General features: G+C 46.5%; 1 protein-coding gene across 1 annotated transcript in view; it reads left to right on the top strand.

Annotated features, from left to right (window-relative positions):
• The first annotated feature begins 208 nt into the window (after positions 1–208).
• The window catches only part of FBH1 (F-box DNA helicase 1), a 44,660-nt gene continuing 26,240 nt past the window's right edge, over positions 209–18,628 (top strand). The window contains exons 1-10 of the mRNA XM_083572616.1: positions 209–333; positions 1,396–1,560; positions 3,423–3,973; positions 5,573–5,703; positions 6,851–6,989; positions 9,045–9,235; positions 11,259–11,372; positions 12,167–12,258; positions 13,522–13,690; positions 15,703–15,925. Of these exons, the coding sequence (XP_083428742.1) occupies position 333; positions 1,396–1,560; positions 3,423–3,973; positions 5,573–5,703; positions 6,851–6,989; positions 9,045–9,235; positions 11,259–11,372; positions 12,167–12,258; positions 13,522–13,690; positions 15,703–15,925 (1,776 nt within the window). The 5' untranslated portion in view covers positions 209–332. The remainder of the gene's footprint in view (positions 334–1,395; positions 1,561–3,422; positions 3,974–5,572; positions 5,704–6,850; positions 6,990–9,044; positions 9,236–11,258; positions 11,373–12,166; positions 12,259–13,521; positions 13,691–15,702; positions 15,926–18,628) is intronic.

Raw genomic sequence — 18,628 nt, 5'->3', positions numbered from 1 at the left:
GAGAACCGGAAGTGAAAGCCACGCCGACCTGTTGGCTGATGCTATTATCTCTTTGATTGGGAGGAAGGCCGGAAGCAAAGAGGAAGTACGTCAGCAAACTCCGGGCAACGTGTCCGCTCGTGCCCTCGGAGCCCTGGCAACGGCTCGGCCGAACCCGGAAGAGCCCGCGGGCCGGCGAGCTCTATGGCTCGCCTGGAGCGTCAATCAGGGGAGGGCGGGGCCTAGGCGCCTAGCAGCGTAGGCTGCGCGAAGCAAAAAAACCCTGGAGGCGGGTTAGGTGGGCGTGCAAAGGCGACGCCTCTTTCCTGCTTTCCAGTTTCTTCCAAGATGAGAGTGAGAGTCTGGGAAGGGGAAAAGGGAAATTGTTAATCCACACCCTTAATTAACTGCAAATGAGGGCTAATGGCTTTAAAACCCTGGTTTGCATGGGATGGGGTGTTAGATATATTGGGGCTGTTACTAAATTAGGGTTGAATTGCATCTTTATTTTGGGAGGAAATTTGTTGGAACTTTAAAAGTGGCAGGAAATCACTTTTTCTGTGCATTTTAATCCATAGGTTTTCTGTTAGGATGCGTGCATTTCAGAGCCTGTGTGTAATTTTATAATCTGCTTTTTGCTTTTAAGTTTCTTTTTATTTGGGTGAGTGTGTGTGTCTGGTTTTAACTATTAAGTCCATTTTTCTTAGGGTCTATTCCTTTCCCTGCCCACCCCCCTAATATTCCTAAGAGGGTCTCTTCTCCAGTCTTCAGAGGCAGAAAAAGGTCCCCCTTTCCTTCCACTCTGCAGTTCTAATCCAAAATCTTAGGCGCAGAACTGCACCCAGAGCTCAGAAACTCTGCTAATGAAATTCCCAGTCGCAAAATGCGCCTGGAAAAATGGGAGTTTCGAACTCTGTTTTCACGTCTTTGCGAACCGCCGTGTGCTTTTTGTGATGTGGCGGCGTATAGATTATTTAATAAATCGTTAATTGGTTTTAAAAAATTTTTTAGCACGTTATCCTTAATATTAACTCACCTTTCTTTCCCTGATAGAGACTTGAGGTGTCTTACTGATAAAAACAGGAGCAGCTAACAACACTGAGGAGGAATAATTAATTTAAAAAAAAATTAACAGAATTAAAACTGTATTTAAATTTAAAAGTTGTGTTATACGCAAACGGATAATTGCAGTAAAAACAGCAGGGCACCAGCCCTTCCAGTAAAATAAATAGCTATAATAGCAATAATAATTTTCATTGTAACAAAAAAAAAAGGGCACCTAGACTGTTGTGGCGACTGTAACCTACATTTAAGGCATTTAGCTTATGCACCTGAGTTTTTAACACTGCGTCACCCGCCCCAATACTGAATTAACACTCAGAAAAGGGTGATTTCTTACCATTTTGTTGAGGACAGTGAGACGACGTAAGCAGCTTCGCCTAACAGCCTTCGAGTGTGAAGCTCTGAACCAGAGCCCGGAAGGGGCTTCATCGTTGACGCAGCCTTTGGGTCGGATACAAGGGAGCCAAGACATCCACAGAGGTCTATACCCAACTTACCGGACGAAAAAGCACCCCCGAGGTATAGCCGCATGTGGTGGGGGGCTGGAATTGTGTGGACGATCTTTGCTAAATATCAGGTGGTGGGGTTTCAACTTGGGCTTGGGGGAGGCCATGGGCAAAACTCTTGCTTCCATAAATTGGCGGTGGGCAACCTCAGTTGGCTTAGCTTGGAGCAAATTGCTGTGTCTCAGCTTTCAACCCGCCTCACAAGGTTGTTGGGGTGAGGAAATGAGGGCAGGAGATGTTTGTGGCTGAGGGGCAGCCCTGGGAACAGCCTCCAGGATGGGTTAAAACTACAGTGGCACCTTGGTTCTCAAACGCCTTGGTACTCAAACAACTTGGAACCCAAACACTGCAAACCCGGAAGGAAGTGTTCCAGTTTGCGAACTTTTTTCGGAAGCTGAATATGCTCCGATTTGAGTGCCACACTTCCATTTTGAGGGTTACGCTGCAGTCTGCCTGTTTTTGCTATTTATTTTGCGCTTTTGTTTTTGTGGCTTTTTTGTTTGGTTTTTGTGACTGCGGAACTCAGTTCAGCTACTGATGGATTGATTGTGTGACTGCAGTGCATTGTTTATTGCTTTCATTTTAGATCATGAGTAGGCAAACTAAGGCCAGGGGGCTGGATCCAGCCCAATCGCCTTCTCAGCATAGTTATCAACTTTTCCCTTTTCTTGCGAGGAATCCTATTCAGAAAAAGGGAATTTCCCTTAAAAAAAGGGAAACATTGACAGCTATGCTTCTCAGTCTGGCCCACGGATGGTCCAAGAATCAGTGTGTTTTTACATGAGTAGAATGTGTCCTTTTATTTAAAATGCATCTCTGGGTTATTCTGTGAGGCCTGCCTGGTGTTTTTACATGAGTAAAAGGTAAAGGGACCCCTGACCATTAGCTCCAGTCATGGATGACTCTGGGGTTGCGACACTCATCTCGCTTTACTGGCCGAGGGAGCCAGCGTACAGCTTCCGGGTTATGTGGCCAGCATGACTAAGCCGCTTCTGGTGAACCAGAGCAGCGCATGGAAACGCCGTTTACCTTCCCGCTGGAGTGGTACCTATTTATCTACTTGCACTTTGACGTGCTTTCAAACTGCTAGGTTGGCAGGAGCAGGGGCCGAGCAATGGGAGCTCACCCTGTCGTGGGGATTCGAACCGCGACCTTCTGATCGGCAAGCCCTAGGCTCTCTGGTTTAACCCACAGCGCCACCCACGTCCCCTTTACATGAGTAGAATGCGCTTTTATTTAAAATGCATCTCTAGGTTATTTGTGGGGCATAGGTTCATTATTTTTTGTCAAAATATAGTCAGGCCCTCCACAAGGTCCGAGGGACAGTGGACTGGCCCCCTGCTGAAAAAGTTTGCTGACCCCTGCGTTAGATAGTAAAATTCATGTTAAATTGCTGTTTTAGGGATTCTTTTTAAAAGACTGGAACGGATTAATCCATTTTGCATTACTTTCTATGGGATAGCATGCCTTGGTTTTGGAACGCTTTGGTTTTGGAACGGACTTCCAGAACGGATTAAGTTTGAGAACCAAGGTACCACTGTACACCTTAAATGGGCATTGTCGTTCAAAATGGCCCTACTGTAAAACAGGGGTGCAGAAAAGGGAGGTATGGGGAAGTCGTTGAAATAAGGTTTAAGAAAAAGAGGTTATGAAATTATACGTGTTTGTATGTTTGTTTGTTTGTGTATTGTCAGTTGTGTTGTGTTTTGATATATGTTGGAAAATTAATAAAAAATTATTTTTAAAAACAAAAAAAAACAAAATGGCCCTACTGGCCAGGACCAGTGTGGTCCAGAACATCTGGAGGGTACCAGATGTTGTGGGGAAGGGTGCTGGAAGACTGGAAACGGATCCTGCGGTTTCTTTCCTTTCCAGTCTCCGTCAGAGGAGTGGGCCACCAAAGCAGCATCACCGACTACTTCAGAAGCAAACCCCAACCGCCTAGATGTGCAGCTGTCACGGCAAAAGACAATGAGTGCAAACGGGAGGTAGACTTCCCGGAATCCTTTTTCGCTAACGATGACTTCTTAGATCCGGAGGACTCCTGCTCTGTAGTCGGGGACAGTGGGGACCCAGCCCTGATGGCTTCCGGGAGACGGCCACATTTCCCTGAGAGCCCCAACAACCTCGGGACGGGCAGTGACCAGTGGGACCAGGATGAAAAACCACCACTGGGGCAGCAATCTGAGCAGCTCTGGGTTGACGGAAGCCTCAAGCCGGATGCCAACGACTTGGAGATCGATCCTCTGCCAGATGCGTGTTTTGGGCTCCTGGGGACCCCGTGTTGGGATGTTCCCCGGGGAAACATAGAGCAGCTGCCCGACGAGGTTCTCCGCGAGATCTTTGCCCTCGTGCCCGCGGCCCATCTCTTCCAGAGCCTCACCTTGGTGTCTCATCGCTGGCACCGGATCATCTCTGACCCTCAGGTGAGCGATGCTTCCTCCTTGGTTGGGTTAGAAATTAGCCAGGCGTGTTTTGCGACTGGCACGGGCTCAGTTGTGGCCATGTGGAGATCTCTGGGTTCAAGGTTGGCAACTGATATCTCCCTCCGACTGGCCCCTCCAGCTTTCTTAAGCAGGTAAGCAGAAAAGCATATTTATTGCTTTAATGTACCGTATTTTTCGCTCTATAGGACGCACTTTTTCCCCTCCAAAAATTAAGGGGAAATGTTTGTGCGTCCTATGGAGCGAATGCAGGCTCCTTGGCTTCAGCGAAAGCAATGTGAAGCCTCCAAAGACCTCTGGATATAGGACAGTACAGTCATACCTCTGGTTACAGACACTTCAGGTTGTGTTTTTTCAGGTTACGGACGCGCCGAAACCCGGAAGTACCCGAACGGGTTACTTCTGGGTTTCGGCAGTTGCGCTAAATTGCGCTTTGCGCATGCACAGAAGTGTCGAATCGCAATCTCTGCATGTGCAGACACACTGCTGCAGGTTGCAAACGCTGCGGGTTGCAAACATGCACCCTGCACGGGTCACGTTCGCAACCCGAGCGTCCACTGTATATAAATTCGAGAAATAATAAGAATAATACATGCTTCACCCCCCCCCCAGTTAATCCCCGCAACGACTTTGTGAGGTAAGTTAAGACAGGGGTCAGCAAACTTTTTCAGCAGGGGGCCGGTCCACTGTCCCTCAGACTTTGTGGGGGGCCGGACTGTATTTTGAATTCCTATGCCCCACAAATAACCCAGAGATGCGTTTTAAATAAAAGCACACATTCTACTCATGTAAAAACACACTGATTCTCAGACCCATCTGCGGGTCGGATTGAGAAGGCGATTGGGCTGGATCCGGCCCCCGGGCCTTAGTTTGCCTAGCCATGGGTTAAGAGATAATCCTGGCTGAGTGGTGATTTGAACCCGGATCTCCCAGGTCCTAGTAGGACACTCTTAACTACGACACCCCACTGGCTTCCTAGAGAACTTCTGCTATGGGGCAGCTCTATCAATTAAGTAGGAAAGCAAAATGTCATTTAGAATAGGATGTGAAGTATTTCACCTGCGTTCGTTTTATTCTGGATTGTTTTACGGGATGTTTTAATGTGTTGTAAACCGCTTTGAGATTTTTTTTCCCTTTGAAATCTAAAGCGGTCTAGAAATGAAATGAAGAAGAAATTTCACTGAGGAGAAAAGGGCACCTAAACCGTCTGTTGCGGCAACCGCAACCTAGATTTAAGGTGCCATTTGACGATTAGCTTATATAAAGAATAATAAATAATAAAAAATCTATTATTTATACCCTGCCCATCTGGCTGGGTTTCCCCAGCCACTCTGGGCGTCTCCCAACTGAGTATTAAAAACACAATACAGCATTAAACATTAAAAACCGCCCTAGACAGGGCTGCCTTCAGATATCTTTTAAAAGTCAGATAATTGCTTATTGCCTTGATATCTGATGGGAGGTCACTATATCTGAGTTCCTAACACTGCTTGTTTTACTCCTCTGGGAGGGAAGAATGCATAAATTAAACTTTGTTCGGTTTCCAGAAAGGCGCTGATGTATTGCTTTGGTTTTCTGCAGTTTGTTCCTTGGAAAAAACTGTACTACAAGTATCTAAAGTCCGAAGCCCAGGCCAAGCTGATTGTGCAGGCAATCCTGCAACGATACGACCTGACCCCAAAGCAGACTCACTTTCCGCTGGGGTTTTTACGGTGAGTGATGCTTCCAGGGTGGATTTGATTTAAATCAAATCGATTTAAATCATTAGTCAGTAAGACTCGGATTTAAATCATCATCATTATTATTTTACGGAAAGACTCATTCCTGCTGGTATAATCTTAACATTTGCAACCAGATGAAGGTTCCATTTTTGGAACACTAAATTTTCAGAGTAGTTTTTACAGTTCTATCAGAAAATTACTGATTTGGTTATACTATCAGAAATACATAGACACATAATTACGAAATTAGGGTGAGGTTTAATAAGTTCACTGTTTATATTTGGACAACTTTTCTGCTGTACTTTATTGGAAGGAGAAAAATAGCCGTTTCCTTAATAACAATTTATTTAACTAAAGCAATAACATTATCGCAAATGTATCCATGTTTGTTAACTAATGTGGTTAAACTTTTTTTTTGTTTTTAAACCCGTATACTGAGTTTTGGCACACATGAAAAACTTAAAACAAATCCTTATTTCCTAATGAATAGCCTATGGACTATAATGTAACCTAAATAGAAAACTATCTTTAGAAAGATTTTTCCTCCCAAAGAATTTTATTTTAAAAATCCGATTTAAATTTTAAAAATCTGATATATTTTTTAAACGGATCCCGTTCGCATCCCGAGGTACCACTTTAGATGATAAAAAATAAAATTAAAAAATAAAATTCTTACCTGCACTGATGATAGTCATTGTTTGGATGGGGGGCTTTTATCCATTTCTGCAGTAACATAATCAGTCAATCTGTAGTTGAACTGGGTTCCACACAGTCACAAAAACAAATTAACTGAAAAAGCCTCAAAAACAAAAACGCAAAATAAATAGTAAAAACAAAAGTGCCAAACTTAATCCCTTCTGGAAGTCTGTTTGACTTCCGAAATGTTCGAAAACCAAGGCGCAGCTTCTGATTGGTGCAGGCGCCCCGGAAACGATAGCCGACAGCCTCATTGGACATTCAGCTCCCGAAAAACAGTTCGAAAACCGGAACACTTTCTTCCGGGTTTTCGGCGCTTGGGAACTAAGGCGTTTGAGAACCAAGGTACCACTGTATGTCATTTCCTGTGAAGACAGTCCTGACCTGGTGTGTGAGCGCTCCACTAACACCATATATATATTTTTGCTTTGGTTCCACACAGATGTGTTGCTTCTGCGAAGAGCCGTCGCTGCTGGGACCCCAGAGCGATCCGCCAGTGCTTGACAAAGCACTCTCTCTTTCCCAAGGCCGAAGCCTGCCTTGCCAGCTGGCTGCCTGAGCTGTCGAGCCCCAACGCGGGAGTAAGCGTGGCATGCTTTTTTTCTCCGCACTCTGCATATTCTGCTGCAATAAGGCTGCGATCCCACTGGACCTGGCAGTATGTGGCCGTTGAGCCCGGTGGTGCTTACGTCCGAGTAAACGTGCATTGCATTGTACTGTAGGAGAGTTGACCGTTCCCTGGCTCTCAGTCTCCTTCCCCATTTGTGTGTGTGTGTGTGTGTGTATTTACCATATTTTTTGCTCTATAAGACTCACTTTTTCCCTCCTAAAAAGTAAGGGGAAATGTGTGTGCGTCTTATGGAGCGAATGCAGGCTGCACAGCCATCCCAGAAGCCAGAACAGCAAGAGGGATCACTCTTGCTGTTCTGGCTTCTGAGATTCAGAATATTTTTTTTCTTGTTTTCCTCCTCCAAAAACTAGGTGCGTCTTGTGGTCTGGTGTGTCTTATAGAGCGAAAAATACAGTAATTTGTGGCTGTCACTAAGGGGGCTTTGAGGTCATTGGAACCTCAATTAAAAGGGTGGCTTGTGATGCACTGAGCATGCAAGGTGACTGTTGTTTAGTCGTTTAGTTGTGTCCTACTCTTCGTGACCCCCTGGACCAGAGCACGCCAGGCACTCCTGTCTTCCACTGCCTCCCGCAGTTTGGTCAGACTCATGTTCGTAGCTTCGAGAACACTGTCCCACCATCTTGTCCTCTGTCGTCCCCTTCTCCTTGTGCCCTCCACCTTTCCCAACATCAGGGTCTTTTCCAGGGAGTCTTCTCTTCTCATGAGGTGGCCAAAATATTGGAGCCTCAGTTTCAGGATCTGTCCTTCCAGTGAGCACTCAGGGCTGATTTCCTTCAGAATGGAGAGGTTTGATCCTCTTGCAGTCCATGGGACTCTCAAGAGTCTCCTCCAACACCAGAATTCAAAAGCATCCGTTCTTCGGCGATCAGCCTTCTTTATGGCCTCACTTCCATACATCGCTACTGGGAAAAGGTGACAGGAAAGTCTAAATCAGTGGTTCACGAATCATGGGGCTCCCTAGAGGACACGAAGGGGGGAGAGCCATTGGTGTAAACAATCATCGTATTGGAAAGCGGGTGTTGCTGTACTAGGTTCATCAGCCTTTCTGAATTACCGTATTTTTCCATGTATAAGAAGACCCCTATTCTTTTTTTAACCCAAAATTAAGAAATTAAGTTGTTTAAAGCCCTAAACGGCCTCGGCCCAGTATACCTGAAGGAGCGTCTCCACCCCCATTGTTCTGCCAGGACACTGAGGTCCAGCTCCGAGGGCCTTCTGGCGGTTCCCTCCCTGCGAGAAGCCAAGTTACAGGGAACCAGGCAGAGGGGCTTCTTGATGGCACCCGCCCTGTGTCATCCCACCAGATGTCAAAGAGATAAACAACTACCTAGCATTTAGAAGACATCTGAAGGCAGCCCTGTTCAGGGAAGTTTTTAATGTGTGACATTTTAATGTATTTTTAATCTTTGTTGGAAGCCGCCCTCTTCTAAGCGCAAGATCAGTGTTTCTGTAACAAACCTTCTCCAATCTGCTGCCTGCCAGACATTTTGGACTACGAATCCCATCATCCGCGCTGACTGAGACTGATGGGAATTGTGATCTAAAACATCTGGTGGGTGCCTGGTTGTTTCATGCTGTTCAAGTGCTCAAAACGCATTGCGTTAATGAGCTACCATATTTCCCCCTGTATAACATGCCCCATTTATAAGACACCCCCTATTTTTGTGGACTCCAAATTGAGAAAATGGGGAGAGATTGTATCCGTGTATAAGACGACCCACAATTTTGAACCTAATTTTTTAATAAAAAACCCTAGTCTTATACCCTGAAAAGCACGACAAGTTCTGTTATCCTTTGACAGATGGTTCTCTGGTTCCATGTTGGAACTAGGCCTGGTAAATAGCATTTCTCAATCCTAATAATAATAATAACATTAAATTATTTGTACCATGCCCATCTAACCGGGTTGCCCCAGCCACACTAGGCGGGTTCCAACATAATAAAACATAAAAATTATCTTTGTGATGAACCTAATTATTATTGTTTTTTTAAATATCCTTTCCAGCCTCCGTACATTTGGGCCATATTTGCTACCATCGTGCTGATCTCTGGAGGTGTCTCTGACGTCCAGGAGCTGGTGGCTTCCGTTAGGAGACCCAGCTCAAGCCTCTCGCTAGTGGACGTCATGGAAGTTCTGTACTGCATGGCCACTGTGCTGTTTGCCATGCGGGATAAAAAGATTCACATCAGCAACAGGTACGTCTGCCAAGGGAGGGGCTTAAAAGGGGGGCAGGACAGTCAAGGGTTCCAGCGTCGGCGAAACACAAGTCACATCCTTGAACGCAGGCGCACGTTTGCCTTGACTCCTTCTCTGCCAACTTTTAAACGCCAGCTGAAATTTTTTCCGTTCTGCCAGTCCTTTGCAGAGGCAGTTAAGGATATATCCTTCTGCAGTGGTTAACTTGATTGTTGTTGTTTAGTCGTTTAGTTGTGTCCGACTCTTCGTGACCCCATGGACCAGAGCACGCCAGGCACTCCCGTCTTCCACTGCCTCCCACAGTGGAAGGTTAACTTGATAGCTGTCCTTAACTCTTTGAAATAGTTTTATTGTATGGTTTTGTGTGTTCTGTGCAGTGAACCCCTTTGATTTTGATTTTTTGAAAATGAAGCAGTGGTATGCAATATAAACCGTATTTTTTGCTCTATAAGACGCACTTTTCCCCCCATGAAAAGTAAGGGGAAATGTGTGTGTGTCTTATGGAGCGAATGCAGGCTGCGCAGCTTTCACTGAAGCCAGGAGAGCATGATAGATCGGTGCGCACCAATCCCTCTTGCTCTCCTGGCATCGCTTCGCTGGAGAGCCGCTGCGCAGCTTTCACTCTCTGCGCAGCGCCCCTTTAGCGAAGCGGGAGGAGAAACAGAGCCCCTTCCATTTCTCCTCCTGCTTTGCTGGAGAGGCGCTGAGCAGAGAGGGAGAGAACATTTTTTTTCTTGTTCTCCTCCTCTAAAACTAGGTGCGTCTTATGGTCGGGTGCGTCTTATAGAGTGAAAAATACGGTATATGTTATTTTTTAAAAAAATTCAATTCATTCTCCCGCTTAGACTACTGCAATGCGCTCTACGTGGGGCTACCTTTGAAGGTGACCCGGAAACTGCAATTAATCCGGAATGCGGCAGCTAGACTGGTGACTGGGAGTGGCCGCCGAGACCACATAACACCGGTCCTGAGAGATCTGCATTGGCTCCCAGTACGTTTCCGAGCACAATTCAAAGTGTTGGTGCTGACCTTTAAAGCCCTAAACAGCCTCGGCCCAGTATACCTAAAGGAGTCTCTCCACCCCCATCGTTCTGCCCAAACACTGAGGTCCAGCTCCGATGGCCTTCTGGCGGTTCCCTCCCTGCGAGAAGCAAAGCTACAGGGAACCAGGCAGAGGGCCTTCGTGGTGGTGGCACCCGCCCTGTGGAACGCCCTCCCACTAGATGTCAAAGAGAACAACAACTACCAGACTTTTAGAAGACATCTGAAGGCAGCCCTGTTTAGGGAAGCTTTTAATGTTTGACGGACTATTGTATTTTAATATTTTGTTGGAAGCCGCCCAGAGTGGATGAGGAAACCCAGCCAGATGGGTGGGTATGAATAAATTATTATTATTATTATTATTATTATTATTATTATTATTAAGCCACAGGTTCAAAGCCATACTTAAAGCCAGGGTGGCGCCCGCCCTGTGGAACACCCTCCCTTCAGATGTGAAGGAAATAAGCAGCTATCCTATCTTTAAAAGACATCTGAAGGCAGCCCTGTTCAGGGAAGTTTTTAATATTTAACTCTGTACTCTTTTTAGCACTTGACTGGGAGCCACCCAGAGTGGCTGGGGAAACCCAGCCAGATGGAGGGGGCTACAAATAATAAATTATTATTATTATTATTATTATTATTTATTATTATTATTTAATCATTTCCCGGAATTCTTTTATTACTTTACAGTTCCACCACAGGTGGCAAAAGGTACCTTCTTTTTCTTTACATTTCCAGCAGATATTTGAACTTGTCCTATACATTTTTGCTAATTTACCCGGGGTTAAATACCAGTGAGACATCATTTTCGCAACATTTTCTTTTAATGTATGACATGCTGTGAATCTCAAATCCCCCTTCCATGATTTCCCCCATGCTGACATCTGTATATTGTTACCTAGGTTTGTTTTTTCCATCCTCGCTTAATGCTGTTAGGGACCTCTTTCGATTCATACACTCCTTCTCTCTGCGTCCTTGTAGGTTTCACTACAGCATTTTTTACTCCCTCTATCTCCTGGAGAATTCTAACAACGGCACCACATTCGTCGAGCCGGAATGGGGCAGCTCCGGATACGAAAGAGGCCCTCAGTGCAGGTACTTCCGGTCTTTACGTTGAAAGCTGAAATGAACAGCGGCCGTTGCCAGCTTGCCTTGCAAGCCCTCCTGAATCTAACAACGTTTCAGGTTCATTGGATGAGTTCTGGTGTGATGAGAGAGGGAGGAAAATTTCCTGTATCAGCTTTCTCCCTCGCGGGACAGGTTGGGGCTGCCACAGATTTAGAGAACGGGGGCTCATTTGATTGCCATGTTCTGTTGTTGTCGTTTAGTCGTGTCCGACTCTTCGTGACCCCCTGGACCAGAGCGTGCCAGGCAACCCTGTCTTCCACTGCCTCCCGCAGTTTGGTCAAACTCATGCTGGTCGCTTCGAGAACACTGTCCAACCATCTTGTCCTCTGCCGTCCCCTTCTCCTTGTGCCCTCCATCTTTCCCAACATCAGGGTCTTTTCCAGGGAGTCTTCTCTTCTCATGAGGTGGCCAAAGTATTGGAGCCTCAGCTTCAGGATCTGGCCTTCCAGTGAGCACTCAGGGCTGATTTCCTTCAGAATGGATCGGTTTGATCTTCTTGCAGTCCATGGGACTCTCAAGAGTCTCATCCAGCACCAGAATTCAAAAGCATCAATTCTTCGGCGCTCAGCCTTCTTTATGGTCCAGCTCTTACTTCCATACATCATTACTGGGAAAACCATAGCTTGAACTATATGGACCTTTGTTGGCAAGGTGATGTCTCTGCTTTTTAAGATGCTGTCTAGGTTTGTGTTCCATGCCGTGAACACGTGCCGTGTTCTAGCGTTTCATTAATCCATGTTGGTTTTGGTCCTTTTCTTCAGCAACCCTGATACACGACTCACTTGTGAACAGCAGAATATCTTAAATCACGCAATTGCACCAAGGGAGGTTATGAAAATCATCGCTTTTGCAGGTAAGGTGACTTAAGTTGACACAGAATCTTCTTCTTCTTTGGCGATCCCTCGTAGCCGAGTAAGATTGTCTTCCATGGGGACGGTCTTAACAATGAGTCCGTAAGTGACTGTGGAGGCCAATTCTGGATCCACACGTCCTTCCACAGTGGGGACATTGGTTTCCGGGTGGGAGTTGATCACGGTGAGGGTTTGCCAAACGTAGCTTCCTCTTAGCACGTTTCTCCCTTGCGTCCTGAGTTTGAGTGTCTTCAAAGCCCATGACACCTTTGGCAAAGGCTGTTCTCCAACTGGAGCGCTCGCAGGCCAGTGTTTCCCAGTTGCCGGTGTTTATACTACTTTGTGGCTTTAAGCGTACAGGCCTTAAAACGGCCGCTTGATAGCGCATTTTGAACTCTCCCTACCCTCTGGTGATGGTTGTGACAATTCCTTGGTTTATTCAGGCCACGAATAAACTTACTTAGTATATGTAGACCAGATTTATATATCATCATCATCATCATCATTATTTTATTATTATTATACTGCCCTTCATAACATGATCTCAGGGCAGTTCACAGAATAAAAATACAAGTTAAAGCACAAGTAAATAATTCAGACGAAAACCGCAAACCAATAGCCCCGCTTCCCACAGACACATTTAAAAGGCTGTAGAATATTAATAAGCCAAAGGCCTGGCTGAAGAGTAATGTTTATATATGTTATAGAATATACAGTGGTACCTCAGGTTACATATGCTTCAGGTTACTGACTCTGCTAACCCAGAAATTTTACCTTGGGTTAAGAACTTTGCTTCAGGATGAGAACAGAAATCGTGCTCTGGTGGCGCAGCAGCAGCAGGAGGCCCCATTAGCTAAAGTGGTGCTTCAGGTTAAGAACAGTTTCAGGTTAAGTACGGACCTCCGGAACGAATTAAGTACTTAACCTGAGGTACCGCTGTATATTTATTCTGTATTTTATAACGTATAGAACACTTTGAGTCCCTGTCAGGGAAAAAGTTAGGGTATAAATAAATACGTAATGAAAAGGATGATAATAATACATCTGTATTGACAGAGTACAGCCAGTTATTGCTTCAATTTCCGTCACTGTAACTAACCAGAACATAGCTCTTTATCTAAATAAGGCTTGCTGGACTTCCGGCTCCCATCAACCCCATTCCACGTGGTCAGCCGTCCAGCAGCTTTTGGAGGGTTGTAGCTGCTCCAGCCACGATCTGAACTACAGTTTTGGAACTGTGGAAAGAGTTTCCGTTTCCTCCCCAGGGACAGGGAAGACGTCCACCCTGATCAGGTACGCTGAGAAATGGTCCAAGCTCAGATTCCTGTACCTGGCGTTCAACAGGACCGTTGCGGATCAGGCGGCGCAGAGGTTCCCCCCAAACGTCACGTGCAAGACGGTCCACTCCTTGGCCTTCAAGGAAGTCGGGAAAAAGTAAGTGGCAGCTTTCTCGTGGATGTGCCCTGGTTAAATGCAGGAACACAAGCAGCGCCCTCAATGGCCCATCAGTGGCCAGCATCCTGGCCTTGCAGTCGCCGACCAGATGCATGTGGCGAACCAGCACAGCAGCAACCCTCTCTCTTCCTGTGGTTCCTAGCGACTGGTCTTCAGAAGGGTTGCTGCCTCTGACAGTGGAGGGCAGAACTTCTTCTTCTTCTTTGGCGATCACTCGTAGCCGAGTAAGATTCTCTTCCGTAAACACGATTTTAACAATGAGTCTGTAAATGACTGTGGAGGCCAATTCCGGATCCGCACACAGCCATTCTGGCTAGTAGGTTTTACACCTGTCAGATGGCAGTGGTGGTTGCTCGTGAGTAACCAGTCAGGGCTCCGACCGGTCTTTTACAGGTTTTTATTTCGGTGCAAAACTATTTACAGTGCAGCACCACAAGTTCAAGGGACGCGGGTGGCGCTGTGGGTTAAACCATAGAGCCTAGGATAAGAAGGTCGGCGGTTCGAATTCCCGCGACCGGGTGAGCTCCTGTTGCTCGGTCCCTGCTCCTGCCAACCTAGCAGTTCCAAAGCAAGTAGATAAATAGGTACCACTCCAGCGGGAAGGTAAACGGCGTTTCCGTGTGCTGCTCTGGTTCGCCAGAAGCGGCTTAGTCATGCTGGCTACATGACCTGGAAGCTGTACGCCAGCTCTCTCGGCCAATAAAGCGGAAGTAATTGCTTCTGTTTTCGAATGCCCCTTGGAAGTTGAACGGCTTCTGCTGCGTGTTTTTCCATTTTTTTCTAATGGATTTTGCCGACAATTGACCCTCGGTTTCCGAACGTTTTGAAAGTTGAACGGTCTTCCAGAACGGATTGCATTCAAAAACTGAGGTTCCACTGTTGCTTTCCTTGGCGAGTTGTGCAAACCACTATTCTGAATGATGCTTTTTGTAGAGTTGGGTCGGGGGCACCGGGGGATTAGGGCTGGGCGATGTCAGGTTTTCAACATCACCATGTACCGCCAGCCGGACAGCGTAATCTCTGGGATGCATCGCGATGTTGAAACCGAGGAGCAAGCTGTTTCGTCCCTGGCATGACGAGGTGGCAGCTTGTTCCTCCAACTGGGGGAGGAGTGCTGAGATGCGTCCGGGGAGATGGGGACATCAGGCAGGCCCCCAGCTGGCTCCAGCCCTTCGGCCGGCAGCCGGGCGAACTCCGGTTCTCAGAACAGCATCAAAAACTGCGACTCAAGCCTCAGAGACCTTTAGAGACTGAGCGTGCAAGCCAGAGATGATAATAATAATACTAATAATAATAATAATAATAATAATAATAATAATAATAATAATTTATTATTTCTACCCCACCCATCTGACTGGGCTTCCCCAGCCACTCTGGGCAGCTTCCAAAAAAATATTAAAATACCCTAATACATCAAAAATTAAAAGCGTCCCTAAACAGGGCTGCCTTCAGATGTCTTCTAAAACTCTGGTAGTTGTTGCTCTCTTTGACATCTGGTGGGAGGGCGTTCCACAGGGCGGGCGCCACCACCGAGAAGGCCCTCTGCCTGGTTCCCTGTAACTTGGCTTCTTGCAGTGAGGGAACCGCCAGAAGGCCCTCAGAGCTGGACCTCAGTGTCCGGGTAGAGCGATGGGGGTGGAAACACTCCTTCAGATAAGAAATCTTCGCAGCAGAAGTGGCAGATAGAGGTTGTGTAAAGCGTACTGTATTTACAAGCATTATATTCAGCATCAGGACAAAGGAAAAACATGTCTGCTTGCCTTCGTGTCCATGCAAACAGCATAAGCAAAAGCTATACACAACGGAAGTTCCCAGCAGGCTGTGCTGGAAGTAAACAGACATGTGACACATCTGTTTTAAGGTGGAACGGAACATCATAATCCTAACATGGAGGGCGTCTCCTTGAACGAGGCGCCTTCGGACTTCACGGTTGTAAAGTCTCTTCCTTCTCTCTCTCTCCCTCCCGTTGCCCCGCTTCCAACCTGGTGCAGCTACAAGAAGAAGCTCAACGCTGGCTCGCTCAGCTCCTATTGTGTCAGCTTCGTCCTCCGCAACCGCGAGGGCCAGTCGTTGTACACCAGAGCCAAGACCGTCATTGAGACCCTCTCGGCGTTCTTTGCCTCCGCCGACGAATCCATCTCTACGGAACACACGCCCATCTGGTGCAAGAACAACCAGGGGCAGATCGTTCTTGTCCAGGAAGCAGAAAAGCGAGTGAGTATTCGTGGTCAGGAGAAGCTCAGCTCCTTTATCGCTCCGGGTTTCGGCAGGAAGCCGTTGCGGGCGGGCAGGGGGCTTGCCGGTGTCGAAAGCATCGGAAAGCCCTAGGGGCTGCTGTCACCTCCTCACGCGCGAAACTCGCTGCTGCAAACGCCTTTCTCCGATTTTGGCATTTTTTTGGCCCCTCGTTAGCAAGCGTCCCCCAGGCGGTTCTCACAAAATTGAAAACGAGGAGATGTGCAACAGTCGAAGCTGAAACTCGAAAATTGCTCCATGCCTTGGTGGTCTCATGGTTTGACTGCTGTAATGTGCAGTGCACGGGGCCACCGTCGCATTGTAGCCTTTTTAGGCCTTGCCCTCGGGTGGGAAGAGCATTGCGCCTGGGACAGGAAAATGGGAGTCAAACAGACACTCAAGGAATAATTTCAGAGAAAAAGCTTTATTTCTACCAGCCAGGCTTGGTAGAAGGAGCTAGTGCGGTAGATTCACAAACAAGCACAATTTCACAGCCATTTGCACAGAGCATATATTCCCCTCCAGTTCCCTCCCCTTTCTCCCTCCTCAGGAGCCCTGCCCCATGATGAGTTTCCTGAGCAGGAACAGAAAGTTCCTGTCTTGAGACTTCTGGCACCCTTCCCAGAAAAGGGGGTAGAGAAACCAAGGGGGTTGAGAAGCCTGCGTTTCAGCGTGTCCAAGATTTGTTGCAACTAGAGTAAGATAAGACTCAGTTCCCAGGCTTGCTTATGCTTGGCATTGACAGTTAAAGGTAACGTTTTGCCTATGCAGCAACATCTTGTGAGAAAGCAGAGAAGAGCAGAGAAAAGCTAAAGCTGTGGTTTTTTAGAAGAGAGAAAGGGGAATTTTGGTTTGAGGCCTAGGGTGACTTTGGGCCTAGGTGGGGCACCTGTCCTCACCTCCTTCAGCGTCTGGTTTAGAAGCTGCAGCAAAATGCAGCTGCAAGGGTGCTTTGTGGGGCAGCCAGCTTTGCACATGTTATCCCAGCGTTGAAAGATGCCTCTTTGCTACTGAGCAAAGTTCTAGGTTCTGTGGCTGATATTTTAAACCCTAAACAACTTGAGGCCAGGATTCCTTGCAGACTGCCTCTCTTGGTACTGACCAAGCCAATGGTTCCCCCCCTTTTCTTAATGACTGATTGGGTTTTGTAAGTTTACAAAGCTAAATATGAAAAAAAAAAGGTAAGGCATAATAACAAATAGAGAAGTCCCTCGCGAAACAGGCAGGGACAGCCCTCAGCTTCGATGGCTTTAAAAAAGAATTGGACAAATTCATGAAGGAGAATTGGATAAATTTATGGGGGGGCAGGAAGGGGGTAAAATAATAATAATAATAATAATAATAATAATAATAATAATGGTAAATTTAAAGGAACCCCTGACCATTAGGTCCAGTCATGACCGGTTCTGGGGTTGTGGCGCTCATCTCGCTTTACTGGCCGAGGGAGCTGGCGTACAGCTTCCAGGTCATGTGGCCAGCAGGACTAAGCTGCTTCTGGCGAACCAGAGCAGCGCATGGAAACTCCATTAACTTTCCTGCCGGAGCGGTGCCTATTTATCTACTTGCACTTGACGTGCTTTCGAACTGCTAGGTTGGCAGGAGCAGGGACTGAGCAACAGGAGCTCACCCCGCCGCAGGGATTTGAACCGCCCACCTTCTGATCGGCAAGTCCTAGGCTCTGTGGTTTAACCCACAGCGCCACCCATGTCCCTAATAATAATAATAATTTTTTATTTATACCCCGCCCATCTGGCTGGGTTTCCTCAGCTACTCTGGGCGGCTTCCAACAGAACACTAAAATACAACCTACTAAAATACAATAACCTACTAAAAACCTACTAAAATACAATAAAATAGAATATTTCATGTAACATAACATTTATGAGAAAAAAATGAAAAGAATACAGTGGTACCTTGGTTGTCAAACTTAACCCATTCCGGGAGTCCATTTGACTCCCGTAAGCGTTTGAAAACCAAGGCACAGCTTCCAATAGGCCGCAGAAGCTTCCTGCACTCAATTGGAAGCTGCAAAAGCCACATCGGACATTCGGCTTCCGAAAAACGTTCACAAACTGGAACACTTCTGGGTTTGCAGCATTTGGGGGCCCATTTGTTCGGGAGCCAAGCCGTTCGACAGCCAAGGTACCGCTGTATTCCAGCTGTGTAAATAATAACAAACAACATTAACAATACTCAAATAATAAAGCAATTCATTCTGACCCACTAATAAACAAAACCTAAACACCGCTCCTTAGTCTTCAGATCATTCACATCAAACCAACAATCCCCCCACTTTAACCTTCCCACCACACCCAGAAGTCTAGTATCAGGACCAGCTGTTACCATATATAATTTATATATAATTTATTACTTCTGCCCTGCCCATCTGGCTGGGTTTCCCCAGAATTGCAACTAGATAATGTGTCCGAAGTTCTTTGAGCTCTTGGGGCTGCCCTTGTGCTACACTCTCACTTTGTAGCATGCTAGAAAATCTTCAGGATAATAATAATAATTTTATTATTTGTAGCCCGCTCCATCTGGCTGGGTTTCCCCAGCCACTCTGGGTGGCTCCCAATAGAACACTAAAAACAGAATAAAACTTCAAAGATTAAAAACCTCCGTAAACAGGGCTGCTTTCAGATATCTTCTAAAAGTCAGATACAGTGGTACCTCGGGTTACAT

This window comes from Podarcis filfolensis, assembly GCF_964270895.1.
Source record: "Podarcis filfolensis genome assembly, chromosome: 10".
In the NCBI taxonomy this organism is placed as follows: domain Eukaryota; kingdom Metazoa; phylum Chordata; class Lepidosauria; order Squamata; family Lacertidae; genus Podarcis; species Podarcis filfolensis.
This window is presented reverse-complemented; position numbering and strand designations above follow the sequence as displayed.